Raw genomic sequence first — 16,781 nt, 5'->3', positions numbered from 1 at the left:
GTTCACTATTAATATAAAATCTACGAATTAGATGATATACATGATGTGGACTGTCATATGGGAATATTTAGTTGTTATTGACCTGGGGAAAGGCAAATGGTTATAGGGTGATGTAGTCCAAGATAAAATTCAGCATATGCTTTTCATTTCTATGACAGACTCCTATGTATAGCCTCTTCTGATTGTATAAAAGTACTAAAATAGAGAACAAAATTACTAACAGGTATCTCTTGAAAGCAACAGAAGGACTAGGGAGAAACCAGCCTCAGCTGCTTGGGACTGGAAGGTCCCACCAGTGCTGCTCCATGGCTGTGAGTCTCTCACTGCTCTGTGCAATGGATGGCCATGACTTCGGAGCATGTTTTTGTTTTGTTTGCCTGGGACAGATAAAGGATCCATCCGTAGCCTGAAGACAGGTGTTGGAGAGCTGCTTGGGGAAACCAGGTTCTGGCATGGAAAAGACTATTGCAACTTTGTCTTTAAAGACTGGGTTCAACTCGACAAGCCTTTTGCTGGTGAGTGGGAGTCTTTGCATTCCCCCAGACTTTCTTCTGCACCTTTTTGCTGTCAGATCACATTTTTCCTGCCTCCAAGCCAGAGGTAACAAGGCTGGTTTGGTTACTAGGAAAAAGCAGCAAAACTCCCTTTGAGGGGTTTTAGGGTCAATTATGCTATTGCAGTCCAAGTCCTCTGCCTTGGGGCTGCTTGGTGCCATGTCCCAGAAACCTCAGTGTGAGAAGGGGGATGCTGTGCTTTTCCACATTCATGTCCTTTGTCTGAGGAAGCTCAATCATGCTCCCCTGTCCCCAGACTTCATTGACAGGTACACCACACCCAGGATGCCCTGGCACGACATCTCTTCTGTGGTGCACGGCAGAGCCGCGCGCGACGTCGCCCGGCACTTCATCCAGCGCTGGAACTTCACCAAGGTGGGTGTGGGTGTCACTGCTGGGGGCACAGAGATAAGCACAGCCTTGTCTCATCCCCTGCCCTCTGTAGGAATCTGGTTTATTTCCTTCTTCTGATATGTTGCAAGCATTTTTTCTTTATCTGTTGCAAGCATTTTTTCAAGCATTTTTTTTCTTTATCTGTTTTTTCCCCTCTGTGCAGATTATGAAACCCAAATACCGGTCCCTGTCCTACCCATTCCTGTTGCCAAAATCTCAGCAAACTGCTAATGAGTTGAAGTATCAGGTGCCTGAGGCTGTTCCTGCCACAGTCCAGGTGGGTGTTGATGGTCTCCTGCTCACATATTCCTCAGAGGGTTTGTTCTGCATTCTCCCTGGAAGTCTGAATGCCTGACAGACCCTCTGCAGAACTTGAATTATAAAATGCAAAACTCTTATCTAATTCAACTCACAGATTAGGTGATCAGATCCTCAATTGCAAGAGAATAATGCAACTCTTTTAGTAGAGAGGCATTAATTTATATCTCCACCTTTGAGGTAAGGTGACTAAACTGTATGCAGTACTCAAGTGGTGGGATGGGAACACTGTGACTTTGCAGAGCCATGAGGTTTAATGGTTTGTTTTCTGCTGCTCTTCATCTAACACCTAACATTTGGGTTTTATGATTGAGCAGGCCTGATGGGTTGAGGTTACCCACTGACTATTTATCTCAGATCTTAGAGCAGCCTGCCAGGCTCTGACGCTTCGCTCAGACTGGTGGTGGTCAGTGAGAGCCCAGCATTAGATGGAGTCTTGGGGTTGTTGTTTTCTGCCTTGAACTTCATCTGAACATCTGCACTTTATTATGCAGCCCTGCACCCCTGGGGGTTCTCTGCAGTTCCACACAGCCCACAGTCTGATTTGTGACAATCAGTTCTCACAGTCAGAATTTCCAAGGTACCTCTGTTTAAAAGCCCCATTTTCTCTATCAAATGCACATACTTGTATACTGCTGTTACCCAGCAGAAATATGAACTTGTTGAAGAGTACAAAGTCAAAATAGTTATGCTGAAGCAGCAGAACCATCATATGTCTCTGTGGATGAAAGATGTATGAAGTAAGAGCAGTTAGACCAAAACCAGTAAAAATGCATTACTTTGCTCTTTGTAAGGAATGGTCTGCCCAGATGACAGCACTGCTTGGGAAAGCTTAGTGAAATAAGATGCTTTTTTCTGGTTTTGTGGATTGTCAGGGCATTGTCTGCTCCTCTCTGTGTGGTGTGAGGGATGGGCAGCACAGGGATCTTGTGTCGGGGGTCTGGGGTGTTTTGCAACAGCCTCCAAAGCAAGGCTCCCAGCTTGCTGGGAAGTAGTCCCCTTCAGGCATCATCCTGTTCCCTGTGGCTCTAAATGCCTCCCTGTCTGTGTCTGACGCCAGCTTTTCGGGAAATCTTGTTCTCATGGAAGTAATGGGCCTGTGTCCCCTGAGCATGCTTAAACTGCAAGATAAGCCACAACTTCTAAACCACAGCGTTTGCTGTACCAAAAAGTTAAACTCTACTGATTACAGAACTGGAAGCAGTTCCCATTGGAGAAATTAAACTGAGAACAACCTAGATCCAGCTTCTCTTCAGTCCAGCTGCAGAGCTGCTGGCTCAGGGCATCAGGCTGTGGGAGAGGAAGATGGAGCTCAAACGGTGACTGCAGAATCTGCAGGCTCCAGTGCTGAGTGATGGGTGAGGTGTTGGAAAACCAGCCTGGCCACCACATTGCTGAGGCATTGCAAGTAACTGATACATACAGGAAATGAGGGGCTGCTCTCAGTGATGCCATAAACAGCATAAAGAGAGGAGGTTTGTCTTGTAAATTATTCATTTGAAACTACCTTGCTCATTTCTTATTTATACATCTGTCAAAATATCCCTGCATGTAGACAGATAAATAAAACTATACATTAGGCTGCAAATGTGTTGTCCTGAAATGTATCAGCCTTCCCAGTGTGAGAGATAACTGATAGGGAAGAGCATTTGCAGTGATAGGGGCTGCTCTGCCCAGGCTGGGGCACTCTGCCTGGGTGCAGGTCCCCAGGCTGCTTCAGCTGGGTTATGATTTCTGGGTGACCTTCTCAAGCTCCAAGGAGGGATTTGCATGCGCATAGTAAAATTTTGACTGTCTCCTCCCTAATACCCACACTGGCCTTGCTTCCCTTGGCCCCCAGGTGACACAAGTGCCCTGAGCATCCTGAAGTCCCACTGCAAATCCACAGGTGACTCAGTCTCTCCTCCGGATGGAGGTTTCAGATTTGGCTGCTGTAGGAAGTGGGGACGGGGCAGGATACCTGCAGCCTGGGTCTGAACTCCCCCTCCTGGTTGCCTTTTTCTGGAGCTCCCGGGGTGTGCATCAGGGCATCCCTATGTGACTTCTCCTTTTCTGCAGGGACAGAAATGTCAACCTCTTGCTTGTCCCATTTATTCATTTTGGAGCAGAGGGCTCAGGTGCTTGCATCTCCTCTTAGTGGTACAGTTCTGCACAGAAATAAGCAGATATCCTAAAATCTTTTATCAACTCTTTATCCAGAAAAACTAGAGCGATATTCTTGTTCTTAGTATTGAATTCTTTGGCTGGCCAGCAGCCAATCCCCTTTTACCTCCATTTGAGCACTGTGTAGGGATTTTATAGGCACAAGTTACTGCCCCAAGGTAAAATCCAGCATTCCAGGACTGCCCTTGGCTGTGGGGTGATTGAGGAAAGCCTGGCTGTTGGGTTTCTTGTTTCTGACCTTGTTTGCAAGTCTGTCTTCAACTGTGGGCAGATCAGAGGAAGAGAAAACACAAAGGATCCGTGGGGATTGCAACATTGCTGCAAGCCCAAACCATTGACCTGTCAGCAACAGATTCCAGCCTCATTGTACCATCTGGTTTTGCTCTCCTCTATGAGAGAAGAGGAGTAGGAAAGCATTTCTGGGAGAAAAGAGCACTGACAAGGGCTTTCCCCTGGGCAGGGAGGATGAATGCAGTGTGTGTGGGAAACACTGTGGAGGCACAGGCTAGGAATGAGGAAAAGGAGTCAGACTTCGTCTCCTATCCTCTTTCATTTGAGCTTCGGGGCTTTGCTTGCAATAAGCAACATGATTTTTGCAAGAGCGCATTGATTCTTGCAAGAGTCAAATAGAGATCTGCCAAAGACAGTGCCAGATTTTTTTTCTACTATTTCATCTCCCTATTTCCACTCCAGAGTTTGCTGTTATCTGCCAAATCCAGCGCTGCAAAAGACATGACATAGTGAGGCATTTCCTGATGGAAATGCAATGAAAGTTTAATGCTCTGGCAGCAGCTGACACCCTCACCTCTTTGAAGTCTGTGTGAGAGCTCTGCATTGTTCAGGGTTTATGCACTAACCCTCAGCAAACATCATATTTATCACCTTTGTATCAGTTAGAGAAGTTAAAGGGATGACAAGCTACTAAGAAACTCTAGGGAGGGGAAGGGAGAGGCAGGAGCATGGAGGCTCTGGGTTTGGATGGGAGGTGCTCAGCTGGGCAACATGTGACCTTTTCTTCCCAGGAAATAGGTTGGGTTTGAACTAGCTGCCTTTAAATGCCTTGACAGGAAAGAGAGGTGTCCAGAAGTGTGAGATGGAACATCAGTGATAAGGGAAGGGCTGTGTAGCAAACTTCCAGGTGTGGGTGTGTTTGTCTGTGTGTGCCACAACTTTGTCACCATGGGTTGCTGCCTTGGTGGCATTGTCCTGTTCCTGTGGCTGCAGATCTGTTAAAAACAACTTTATTTTGAGGAGGTCCAAGATGAAGCACCTTATACTCATTCTGCTGTCCCATCCAGCATTTTCTGACACCCCTTCTTCCTTTTGCAGGGGTTGTACCTGATGGGAGCTTTTTGGGTGGTGCTGTGCCAGCATTTTGGAATTGGCCATGACACATTATTCTGGGGTGAGGCAGAGGGATGATGGCACTGTAATAGGGGCAACCCGGGGTGTGGAGTGAGCTGGGTGCCAGTTATGTGGAGGTATGAGGAGGAATGTAGGGAAGGGCAGGTGGATGATGCACTGGGAAGTCATGGTGCTGGAAGGGGAGGGTCCTGAGTGATGGTCCTGTTGTGTTAACTAGCTTAAAAAAAAAAAAAGGAAACTTGAATATCAGATTTTGTGTACTAGAAAGCTACAGTCTGCCACTTTCTGAAGTGCAGTTCTAGATTGCTGTGCTGGTGAGAGTGGAAGTGCTGTGAGCTCCAGTCCAGGCTGTGTATGGAGTAATTAGCCTGCTTTCTATCCAGAAAACTGGTTTTTATGTTCTTATTAACACCAGTAACAGCTTATTAATGACAGTGGTGGAATTTTGTTCAAGATCTCAGTCTGCTCAGTGTTGTTCCAGCAGAGCCCAGCCTGGGATGAGTGGGAACACTCAGCCTTGGCTTTGTAAACCAAATGAGTGATTAAAAACCTTCAGGAGTGATCAGCATGGCCTTGCAGAGGCTTATGCAGGCAAAAGGCAGCTGTTTGGCATTGCTAAAGGCTGTGGCAGCCCTTGTATTCAGGCTGGCTCCCTCATTCCAACATTTGTGACCCCAACACTCGGGTAGGGAGACTGCAGCGTGCACCCTCCTGTTGGCCAAGAGAGCAGCCAAATATGAGAGTTGCAGGGCCTGTTTTTTACTGGGAAAAACAGATACGGGAGAAAGCTCCTGTCCAGGTGAAGGAATTAGCTCAGAAGTCATCTGCTGTTAAACAGCAATGGCCCCAAGTGCCACCTCCAGAGATCTTCTGGAGAAGAGAGGATTACTTTGGTCGATTCCCAAGAGATCAGGATTTTGCTGGAACTGACACACACATTTCATAGATCCCTGGCCTCTGGGTCTTGTGCTGTGTGGGACTGACCTCAAGTTCCAGTATAATTTTTATATTGAGCTTTTTAAGGCTATTGTTTCAATGTTTTTTCTTGACAGTGTTTAAAGAGAGAGGCTAATAATGAGTAACTGTTCTCCCAAGCACATACTCCTGCCAATACTAAGTTATTAGTATATACTACATACTACATCTAGGAAAGTGTCACCTGGGGCGTAATGTGGCTGCCTCTTGACTCAAAGTGCAGGAGCAGGAGGTGCCACAGCATCTCTGGCTGTGGGGTTTGCTCAGCCTGGCCCAGAGCACAAAAAAAGATTGTTTGTCATGTTGGTTTGGCTCTCTTGCACAAAAACTGCAGGATGGAGGGGCAGGACATGCCCTGGCAATCTTGCAGGAAATCTACTTTATAAGTTGATTTCCAGTAAAAACTAAGTAGTATCATTACAAATGGGATGGCTTGTGCAAGAATTTGGCAGAATAAACAAATAACCTCCAGCGCTGAGGACAAGGGCACGGTCTATCAGACTTGACTGTATGATTCTGTACAGCCTCCTTGGGGGAAAAATACCCTGCCCCAGCTGGAGACCAGCTTTAAAGTGCTGGGCAGGAGATCAATGGTGGGGACGTGCATCTGTAAAGCTTGGAAATTTAGGGTTTTTTAAAAGCAGTTTATCATAAGACCTTAAGCAAGAATAAGCATCTGGAACTGCTCAGGTGGAAGAGGGCAGTAGTACAGCAATGGGACAGGGCTCTTATGTTTTTAATCAAAACATTGCTAAGCATTAATACTATTTCTGAATGTCCTTTCTCACAATTACAAATGCAGTATAAATGTTGCACTTACTACCTTATTTAGTGGAAGCCTGGCTGTGCCAGGGAAGAGCCTTGCCTCTGGGGTAATTCAGGTGCCATGGTGCTGTCCTGGACGGACAGAGCTGAAGGTGTCTCTCTCTTGCTTTCCAGGTGATCCGCTCTGCTGCTGACTGGTCTGCTGGCATTAAATACCACGAGGAGTCCATCCACAAAGCCTACATCAGCGTGATAGAGAACAGCAAGCACTACATTTACATAGAGGTGAGTGGCAGAGGGGGAAGGCAGGAGGGTCCTGATGCTCTGGGCATGGCTTGTAGCCATCAGGAGGGTGATTACTTCTCGAGGTTTGGTCCTAAGTTTGTAGCCATTTAGACAGATCCATTACCTTCAGTGGTCTTCAGGCCAGACTGATGGCTGTGTACCCTGACAGCCATCTGCCCACAAGGTAGAAAAAAGTAGACCTCTCCTTTATAAGGCTCTTTGCAAAATTGCCAGCAGCTTTCAAGGCCTGCGCAATAGTCTCCCTGTCCCCTCTCTGGCTTTGCAGTGTCCCCTGTGCATGCTCAAACCTCCCACTCAAAGAGCAGCTCTTCATCCACAGAGCCTTCAGCTGTAGCAATCTCTTGTGTCAGAGTGACACTCAGTGCTGGCTGAATGGAGATGCTTTTCCTCCTCTCTCTCTTTTTTTTTTTTTTTTTTTTTAGCCTCTTGTTAGGTTGCTCTTTATGTGAACTTTCTAAGGAGTGTTATTAATAAGGACTAATTCATTCCCTAAGCAGGCACAGACACACATATCATTTAATTATAATTTTAAAAAGCCTCTACTCCAGTGGCACACAAACCCAGCTATCTTTAGTTGCTCTTGGTCTGAAATACAGCATGCAAATATTTTGACTTGGTTGCTGGCAGTGTCTGACAGTAAGTTTGCTTGCTTTTCCTGCAGAACCAGTTTTTTATTAGCTGTGCTGATGATAAAGTTGTCTGGAACAAGATCGGTGATGCGATTGCTCAGAGGATTCTTAAAGCTCACAGGTAATCTGTTCTTAATGAGCCACTGGAAGTCTTCAGGTGCATTTCCACTGTGTGGTGCAAAAAATAACCCTTCAGTGAACAGAGCTGGACAGTAGCTGTGCCAACACAGAACCGATGGGGTCGAGCATCTGCATTTGCAGCTGTGAGACTCCTGAGTGGTTTCTTTGCATCCAGAAATTGATTTTCTGGACTTACCCCAATGTAAATGTACTTTTAACTATGGAACTTGTTTAAAGGCAAGCCCTTTGTGCTCTGGTTCAGTGACACCTTTGCTCCATTGCCAACTTGCCTTGAGGTGGGTGGTCAGGCAATTTCATGGGTGGGAAGGGTAAACTGAGATTTGTGGTTTATTTAAATCATCTAGAGAGGAGTGATTTCCAACTGGGGAAGCAAACACATTTTGAGGATTTGACTGCAGGGTTCTGCTATTGTTTGAACAACTTTTTCTGGTACATGCTGGAGGGTGTTCACCACCTCCAGTCTTTGCAAGAGGACTGTTTTTTGTTCCTGGGTGGATTGAATCCAACCATATTTTAGACACTCCTTCAGCACACCTCTAACCCTGTGTTAACATCAATGCCACAGGTAGTGGCTTGTCTTTACTTTGATCCTGGGCAGCCTTGCTTGAGGTTGCTCCCCTGGAGTCTCTTTGAGACATCTGTTTCATAGTATAAAACTGTACCATGCTCCTGCTGGGCTGATATACAGGAAACTTCCTAAACTTATCTAAACTGATGCAGCAGCAAATTCTCCAGGTAATCTGTTGAGGTTTTCCTGTTAGATAAAGTTTATGTAAGGGGTCTCATTCTGTCCAGATCCCAAGTCTGATCACAAAAGGGGATCACACAGATTCATAGTGACCCATTTCCAGATATGATGCTCACTTCTGCTCTACTCCAATTGTATGCCAGTATTGTGCTGGCTTAATGTTGGCAATTCCTAACTGAATATAAGGTTTAAATTCTGCATTACCTAAGATGAAAAGTAAATTGAGACCTAAATGGTTTGTATTATAATGCTCATTTTCCAAACTGCCCCAGGAAAGCAGCATTTAATTATAAAATAACGTCTGTAGTGAGCTTGTATACTTCTCACTCTTCCAGACTAAATATTTTCTACTGATGTTACTAATAATGCTCTTTTCTTGGTTTCCTCTTTTTTTTTCATGGGTGGCTCTCTAAGCAGTTTAGTAAACACTGTCCTTACACAAACAAACTACTTTTTAGGGAATGCTTTTGTTGGTAGACCTTTCTCATGATGCAAACAGACTTGGTTTCATAGTCTCTTGTGTCTGGGTAAGGCTTCATTAACTGTTTCTGAGCTCTGCTGGCAAACTAGAGCCAGTCTGCAGTGCCCAACAAAGCTGGAAGGAAATGAAATGAAAGTTGAAATGAAAGACACACAGGTCCTCACTGTCTCCCTCCCAGCTCAGATGGGACCCCAGTGCTTCACAATTCCCACACCCCTGAATCCACAGGCATGGCTTGCCCGAGGAAGGAGTACTTCTAGCAAAAACTGCGGACTGGCTCCTCCTCCGAGTGCTTGTGGAATGGTTTTGTGCTGATTGAACTGTGTTTGCCATCTAGTGGCAACATCCTTCCATGGAGCATTATTCTCGTCCTTCTCGTCCTTCTCCGGGGCACAGAGCAGGGAATTCCCAGCACCCAGGAAAGTTCTCTCAGAGCAGATGCACCTGGCATTTGTCAGCAGAGGAAACCTAAAGGGAGCTTTGAGAAAAGCCCCAAGCAGTGCCACAATAGTAGCTTTTGTTTTGAATGGGGTCACAAATAGGGTATGGATTAGTTTGGAGAACTCTGGAACTGAGATTTTTGGGTGCTGTGATATATAAAGGACATATTTGCTTTCCCCCAGTGATCAAGGTTTTGCTTGTGTTCTGAACTTTTTCCACCTTTTGTGGTGTTTCTGACTTTTGAAAACCAGGAGACAGTGGGAACACTGGGTTAGGTTTTGGGTTTCTGCCTCTGATAGCTCTGTAAGCTTTGCTGTGCTCTGCCAGGCAGCTGTCCACACCAGTCTGCACTAGTATCAATGTGACTGGGCTGTTGGGGTGCTCAAACAAACCTTTATAGTGTCAGACACAATCTGAAAAATCCTTAGCCTGCCCCTGAATTTCCATAAAAATGTGTCTATTTTCCTTTAGCTTCTTTTGCTATTTGCTGAGAGTAAATTATTCCTTCTCCTCCTGAAGGAGCACTCACAGAAGTACTGATGGCAGGTGATGAATTCCTTAAACTGGAAATGCACTTCACACTTTGCTCCCTTAAAATTTATGTGGTGGCATTGGATGAGAAACAAGTCGGTCATCTCAGGGGAAGTGAAACGGAGTGGACTTCATCTTGTGCAAAGCTGTGACTTCTCCAGGGTGCTGTAAAATTCCCAGGCTGATATTCCCCCAAACTCTCTTGTTTTTCAGGGAGAACAAGCGTTTCCGAGTGTACGTGGTGATCCCGCTGCTGCCGGGCTTTGAAGGGGACATCTCGACGGGCGGGGGGAACGCACTGCAGGCCATCATGCACTTCAACTACAGGTACCACAGGCAGGCTGGCAGAGACCCCTGGACACTCCACTGCTGCAGGGGGTCCCCAAGCCCCACCTGCCATCATTGTGACCAGCGTGGACAGAGCTTTGGGCAGCCCGGTCTTGGGAAGGTGTCCCTGCCCATGGCAGGGGGATGGAGATAGATGAGCTTTGAGGCTCAACCAAACCAAACAGTTCTATGATTTTATTTTTCCCACTTAGGTGATTAAATCAGACTTCCTGGCGAAGATTTGTCTCCAAATCTGCCTTTTTGGCTGATAATTGACCTCCTCTGCCTGTTGGCCCCATGCAGGCAATGGAATCTTCCCCAGTGTGATTCCCCTGCTCCAGGATGGATGTTTTGGGGGGGCACTTGCAGTCGAGGAGGTCTCATAGGAAGGACTGAGATGCAGTAGGATAGTCCTTGTGCTGGGAAATGTAGAAGGCAGAATTGCCCAGGATGGTTTGACTGGAAAGCTGTTGTGGTATGGCCAGGGCACAGTCAGTGTGCAGAGACTGATGCAACCCTCAGAGTGAAATCTCTCGTCTGCTGGCCTGCAGGGGTCCTGCTGCACCTCCAGGAGGATGAGTGGGGCAGGGGACATGAGCAGATGGAAAGTAGCATGTCCCCCTGACCCCTCTGTTTGAGCTTCCTCCTGCAAAGGCTACCAGAGGAAATTGCCCATGGGTTGGTTGATTCTTTGGAATTTCAGCTCTGACTTTTCCAGCCCAGCTATAATCACACAAACTCCCTGACCTGGTGTTCTGCAAGTGCTGATGTTTTTCTTAGTGTGATTTCACATCCAGGCCTGGCACAGAGGTAGCAGCCCTGTTTGTCACACATTTACAATTATTGCCATGTGCAAAGGCAGAAGTGTTCCCCAGCTCCTCTGTGGGTTGGTATAAGCTCCTTTTGGAACATGAGATGAGCTCCTTTAGGAGCTACTTGATGTAGTAACAGTCATTTGGGGGAAAAAAATGTGCTCCAGAAGTACCCTGTTTCTCCTGCTGTTTGAAAGGCAGCTGTGTTTGTGATTTACCCCACCCGGTTCTGCTCCAGCACATGTTGCTGTCTGGAGCCACAGGGGTGCTGATGGCTGCCTACCTTCTTTCCAGGACCATGTGCCGAGGGGAAAACTCCATCCTGGGCCAGCTGAAGGCAGAGGGTAAGAACTTTATTCCTCTCCTCTGTGTTGTTTACTTTGGACGCTGCTGTTTGATGGATGCATCTATAACACGTAATGCAACACATGCTACAGGCTCATGGGACTGAGCGACCTCTTCCTTGACCATCCTCCCATGGTGAGCTCTGTCGGGTCACACAAGCCATGGCCACTTGTCAGACTTCAGACCTGGCTGCAGCCCTGATCCAGAGGAGGGAAGCACCCCAGGGAGGAGCACAGCACAGTTGCAGCTGCTCAGGATTGTGTTATTTGGAAAATGTCCTGAGCGGGGTCACACTTCTGGGAGCCATGAGCCCTCAGCCTCCCCCTGGATCCCACACAGGGTTTGTTTCTGGCAGTTGTCAGATGTGCAGAGGAAGAACCTGCCTAAAGCAGGAGGCTGTTTCCTTGCCATGAGGAATCCTGCTGGAATTTGCTCTGCTGGGAATCGGAGCACTGTGAAAACCCACGTATCACAAACACTAGGACCATGCATAATGCCTCATTTGTTCTAAGTCCTGGTGTAAATCTGAACTGCACACAAGTGCATTAGGACACATTTGCCATACTGACCATGGACAAAACACCTGCTTCCAGCCTCCTTTCTGCAGGATCAGCAGAAAAGCAGTCTCATAGTCCACCTATTGTGCTGTGCCCAGGAGACTGGAGTAATTTCTCACTGAAGTGGGAGTCTCTGAGCAAGCAGCAGATCGGAGCAGCACAGTGAGCTCACAAAAAAATTTTCATGTCTATTTTTTTAAAAAATTATTTCTGTTATCTGTTAATTTATAATTTTTTTTAAGTCAAAAATGAACTGTTATTCTTAGGAGGCTTCATGTAAACAAGGTCGTTTTGTTAGTTTTTTTTTTTCCTCTTCCACCTCTCTTGTCCCATCAGTTTTCTTGTCTTTTAATTTTCAGTTGGAGATAAGTGGATAAACTACATATCATTCTGTGGCCTCCGAACATATGCAGAGCTGGAAGGAAAACTGGTCACGGAGCTCATCTATGTGCACAGCAAACTGCTCATTGCTGATGACAACACAGTTATAATCGGTGAGCAGGGACTCTGAGGAGGGGTTTGGGGCACTGGGTTTTACCTGGATCAGTCCCTTCCCATCCCCATGCACAGTGCAGGCTGCAGTGCCGTGGGCTTTTCTATGTTGTCATTTCTTTCCTGAGAAATATTTTGCTGTTTATAAAAAACAAACCTAGAAATCAAACTCATAAATTCATCAAGAAGGAAGAAAGGATTCAGAGGACTGTCATTTAATTTGTTTTTCTAAAATCTTTTAAATCTGTGTGTAACCGTGAAGAGAATCCCACTGCAGCAAATACTGTCCATCTGTCTTGTATCAAACTCTGCTCTAGCAGGAAGACTTGTGAGACTTGTCATCTGTTCCTGAAAGAACAGAATGTGCTGTAAAATTTGGAAGGTTTGGACAACATGTGTCATGTATCAGCTCAATTTCCTAAGAATGGGACAATATGCTATAGGAAGTAAGAGATACCATTTTATCCTCTTCTCTTACCGTATTTATTATGAGAAAATGAAGCAAAGACAAGAGACTTCAGGCTCAAAGATCTACACTGCAAAAGAATTTTAAAGAAGTCCCTTTTGAGCTGTTATATCAGCAGTAAAAACCTTGCCAATGAATACCTTAATACCAGATTTTACAAGACCTGAAATACTCCCTCCCTTCAAAGCAGTGGTCTCAGATGACCCGTGGTGAGGTTTGCTCCTCCGTCACCTTCTCAGGGGCCAGATCCTGTCTCCAGTGCCCAGAGTGGCTCTGAGGTGGTTTGATAGCAGAGCAGGAGCTGTGTTGTTCCAGCTGGGAGGGTCTGGGGGCCTGAGGCAGCTCTTAGTTTTTATTTTCAGTACTTATAAGCTCGAGGGTAGATTTTTATACAGCCTGTGCATCTGTGCTGCCTGGTGAGAGGATGGGAAGTCATCCCTTTTCCACGTAAGAAAGTGCATGGAAATGAACTGCTCATGAAGCTACTGGGCAGGAGGAGGGGATGAAAGGACAGAGAAGCACTTAGCTGGTTTTTCCTCTGCAGGTGTTGGCTCCCCTGCAGTTAATCCAGTTCCTGGGAAGGCTCAATGGCTAACTGCAGCCTGGGGGTCTCTTACAGCTGTGTCTGCATATTTTTTTATTGTTTTGGTCGTTTCTGAAGGTTATGACCTCATTATGCCTATCCTTCCCTACATCTTGCTGTTCCCTTGGAGCCAACAACTGCAAGCAATGTTCCTTCATGCCCTGTATTCTGCTGTCTGTGTAGGACAGAGAAACTTGTTTGGGAGGACAAAGCCTCATCTGGTCTCAAGCAGACCCCCTGAATGGAACAGCAACCTGGTCTAATGAAAGGTTTCCTTGACCATGGCAGGGAGGTTAAAACCAGAGGAGCTTGCAAGTCTTTTCCAAGCCAAACCATTCTGGGATTTACCCAGAGAGCCCATCCTGCCTCAGGTAATTTGGTATCCAAACCACATGCAGTTCAGACCTTTTAAAGCTGTGGCTCCTTCAGCAGAAGCATCTGGGAAGTTGCAGAAAGAACAAATTTTGAAAATGTTGTCCTCGGTTTGGCTGTGGTTTAATCTTCTTCCAAACTGTTGAAGCCTGCAAAAATTAGTTGGAGGTTTTTTTTCTCTCCCCCAACTCATCTCATGGTCTGTGTTTCCATAGCAAAGCCCCCTGGTTGATGCCTGGAACGGTCTTACCTAGAAACAGAGGCCAGACAAAGTTTATAACTTTGATAAAAGTGGATCTATTTATTGAAGGGCCTTCAGGTACATTAAGGGCAGACAAAGTCTCCCAAAGGGGTTACACTCAAAATGGGCAACAGTCACGAGTTTCTCAGACAGATTTAAGTTTGGTCTATTTGCATACTGGGCTAATTCTCCAATTACAGCTTCAGGTAATGAAGTCATAAACTTCCAGTTTGCTCCCCACCCTGATTCACTTTTTTGGGGGGCCTGAGGCAGACGGTGTCTGTAACTTTTTCTTGTCCCCCCCCGCCCTCTTGTTGTTGGGTAGGGGGAAGTTCCAAGGTTTGTGAGTGCTGCTGGCTTTTCAGGCACTCAGCTTCATGGTTTCTCACAGAAACCTGTAGTTTCCAGCCAGCATAAAAAGACCGTGAGAGCAGCTCAGACTTTTTCCACAGGATTTATTATCATCCGTGAAGGGTTCAGGCTACAAATCCAAAGATGGGGGATCACAAATGTAATTTTATAGGGTTTAGGGGGAATCCCAAGTAAACCAATGGAAGACAGGGTTAACACATTTTGGCCAACCAAAATGTTTGGTTCTTTGTTTGGGACAACCAATTATAAAGAATCAAACCTAACCCATAATATTCTAAAAAGATAAGAAGAAGAGCTTACATTTTTTCTAGCATGAGTCATTCTAAGCAAGTAGTTTTTCTTATCTCCAACAAAGTGCCAGGGGGCCCTCACAAGGATGTCTGCAGAGGGATTTGTCTCCTCTACAGGTGTCTTTGGTTCTCAGGCTTAGAAGGATCTGACCAAAATGTGAAGAGAGCTCACAACAGTCTATATGGAGTTCAGAGTGATACACTAACACAGTACAGGATCTGAAAAACAGAAAAGCTAAAATCTAAGGCATCAGGTTGGGGTTTTACCTGTGAAAGCCGTGGATGGTTCCCCATGGAGCCAAGGGTTGCAGAGGGCCCCAGGGGTGGCGGGTGGTGATGGAGTGTGTGCAGGAGCACCTGGAGCAGCAGCGAGACATTGCCTGTGCCCTGTCCTGCCCTGTCCAGGCTCTGCCAACATCAACGACCGCAGCATGCTGGGCAAGAGGGACAGTGAGATTGCCATCATCGTGCAGGACAGTGACACCGTGCCCTCCGTGATGGACGGACAGGAGTACAGCGCCGGGAGGTTCGCCCAGTCCCTCCGCCTGCGCTGCTTCAGGTGGGCTCTGGGGGCTGGGGGCTGGCCCAGCATGGCAGGGAGGGGATGTGGGTGCTGAGCAGGGCTACAGGCAGGGCTTGCTCAGGCTTAACCTGCCCCACAAACCAATGGGCTGCCACTGCCTGCACGGGTTTAGCTCTGTTTGGCCTGGACTTAACCCAGGGTTTTGCTGCTGTTTCGCTAGCCTTCCTCACACTTCTCCTGTCCACTGCTTGGTAGCTTGATTTTAACTTTTTTTTTTTTTTTTTTGCTTCAGAATTTTCTAGAAGAGCTTATAAAAAAGGGGTATTTCCCCTCCAGATCCTGTTTGCACACTCTCTCAATCTCGGGTGGCAGTGTCACTTTTTAAAGGAAGCTTTTTTTGCTGGGAGCAGCCATCTGGCCCACAACACAGCCATTTTTAGTTTAAGGCCTTTTTCCTTTTTTTTTCCTCCTGCCACCCTATTTCCCATCTGGACCGTTACTGCACAGAAGAAAAGGAGAAAATCAAGCAGCATTAGAGCTGACAGATTATCACAGGGGATGGGAATGGGAGGGTGCTGGGAGCACACAGGGTTTGCTAAGTCCCAAGGAAACTTCTTGTTTCTTGGCATTTATCAAGAGGGGAGTGCCCAGTGCTTCAGTCTCTGTGAGCATCCATCCCTTTGTCTTCTCAGGGTTGTCCTTGGCGGCTCTGATCTCAATCTGGAACACCAGGATCCCGTCTGTGACAAATTCTTCAAGGAGGTGTGGATTGCCACAGCAGCTCGCAATGCCACCATCTTTGATAAAGTGAGGAGCACAGCAACTTCCCTCTCCCTCCATTCCACACAGAGGCAGCAGATCCCAATGGGAGAAGCAGAACAGGGAGGGCAAAGAGAGCAGGTCCAGTTCCTGGGATTGGACCTTCAGAGATGTTTTGAAGGAATGAGTAGTGTCAGATGCAAGAGCTGTGAACAAGAAACTGGAGCTGGTGCATTCTCAGTGTGACAGCACCCATGAAGGCAGCAGATCAGATTTATCCTTGTGTTTGCGTATGCTGTAGCTCCAGTGAATGGCAGTAGTGTAGTTGCTGCTTGTAATTACCCACAGTGTAACTGGAGTAGAAGCAAATTTTAATTCTGTCTTTTAATGAGCTTTTGCAGTGATCAGAAAAGGCCCTGGAGCTTCCCCTCTGCCTGCTCCAGCCTCATCGAAGACAGGCACATACCTCTTCCCTCCCTGTTCTCTGGGCTGTTAATTCAGTCACTCCCATCCTGGGGAATTTGCACTAGATGCTTTGGTCTCTCTCATGAACTCTGTGTTGCTGCATTTCCCTTACGCTGACAGGAGACTTTTCTATTTTGATCAGGTGTTTCGATGCCTTCCCAGTGACCAGGTGAATAATTTAACCCAACTGCGTGATTTCATCAACAAGCCCAAATTAGCAAGTGATGATCCTGCAAAAGCAGCAGAAGAATTAAAAAAGATTCGTGGATTTTTAGTGCAATTCCCCTTTCGTTTTCTGGAGGAAGAGTACTTGCTTCCCTCTGTTGGAACAAAGGAGTCCATGGTACCCATGGAGGTTTGGACTTAA

General features: G+C 46.5%; 1 protein-coding gene across 2 annotated transcripts in view; it reads left to right on the top strand.

Moving 5' to 3' along the window:
- Positions 1–16,781, top strand: part of PLD1 (phospholipase D1) — a 39,352-nt gene extending 22,571 nt beyond the window's left edge. For both annotated transcript variants that reach the window (XM_062498879.1, XM_062498878.1), the window contains 11 exons: positions 387–515; positions 811–929; positions 1,111–1,224; positions 6,708–6,818; positions 7,501–7,589; positions 10,024–10,137; positions 11,244–11,293; positions 12,211–12,345; positions 15,073–15,226; positions 15,883–15,997; positions 16,557–16,781. In XM_062498879.1, coding sequence (XP_062354863.1) covers positions 387–515; positions 811–929; positions 1,111–1,224; positions 6,708–6,818; positions 7,501–7,589; positions 10,024–10,137; positions 11,244–11,293; positions 12,211–12,345; positions 15,073–15,226; positions 15,883–15,997; positions 16,557–16,781 — 1,355 coding nt within the window. The remainder of the gene's footprint in view (positions 1–386; positions 516–810; positions 930–1,110; positions 1,225–6,707; positions 6,819–7,500; positions 7,590–10,023; positions 10,138–11,243; positions 11,294–12,210; positions 12,346–15,072; positions 15,227–15,882; positions 15,998–16,556) is intronic.

This window comes from Cinclus cinclus, chromosome 10 (assembly GCF_963662255.1).
Source record: "Cinclus cinclus chromosome 10, bCinCin1.1, whole genome shotgun sequence".
NCBI classification, from domain to species: Eukaryota; Metazoa; Chordata; class Aves; order Passeriformes; family Cinclidae; genus Cinclus; species Cinclus cinclus.
Note: the sequence above shows the minus strand (reverse complement) of the source record. Positions and strands in the feature narration are given on the sequence as shown.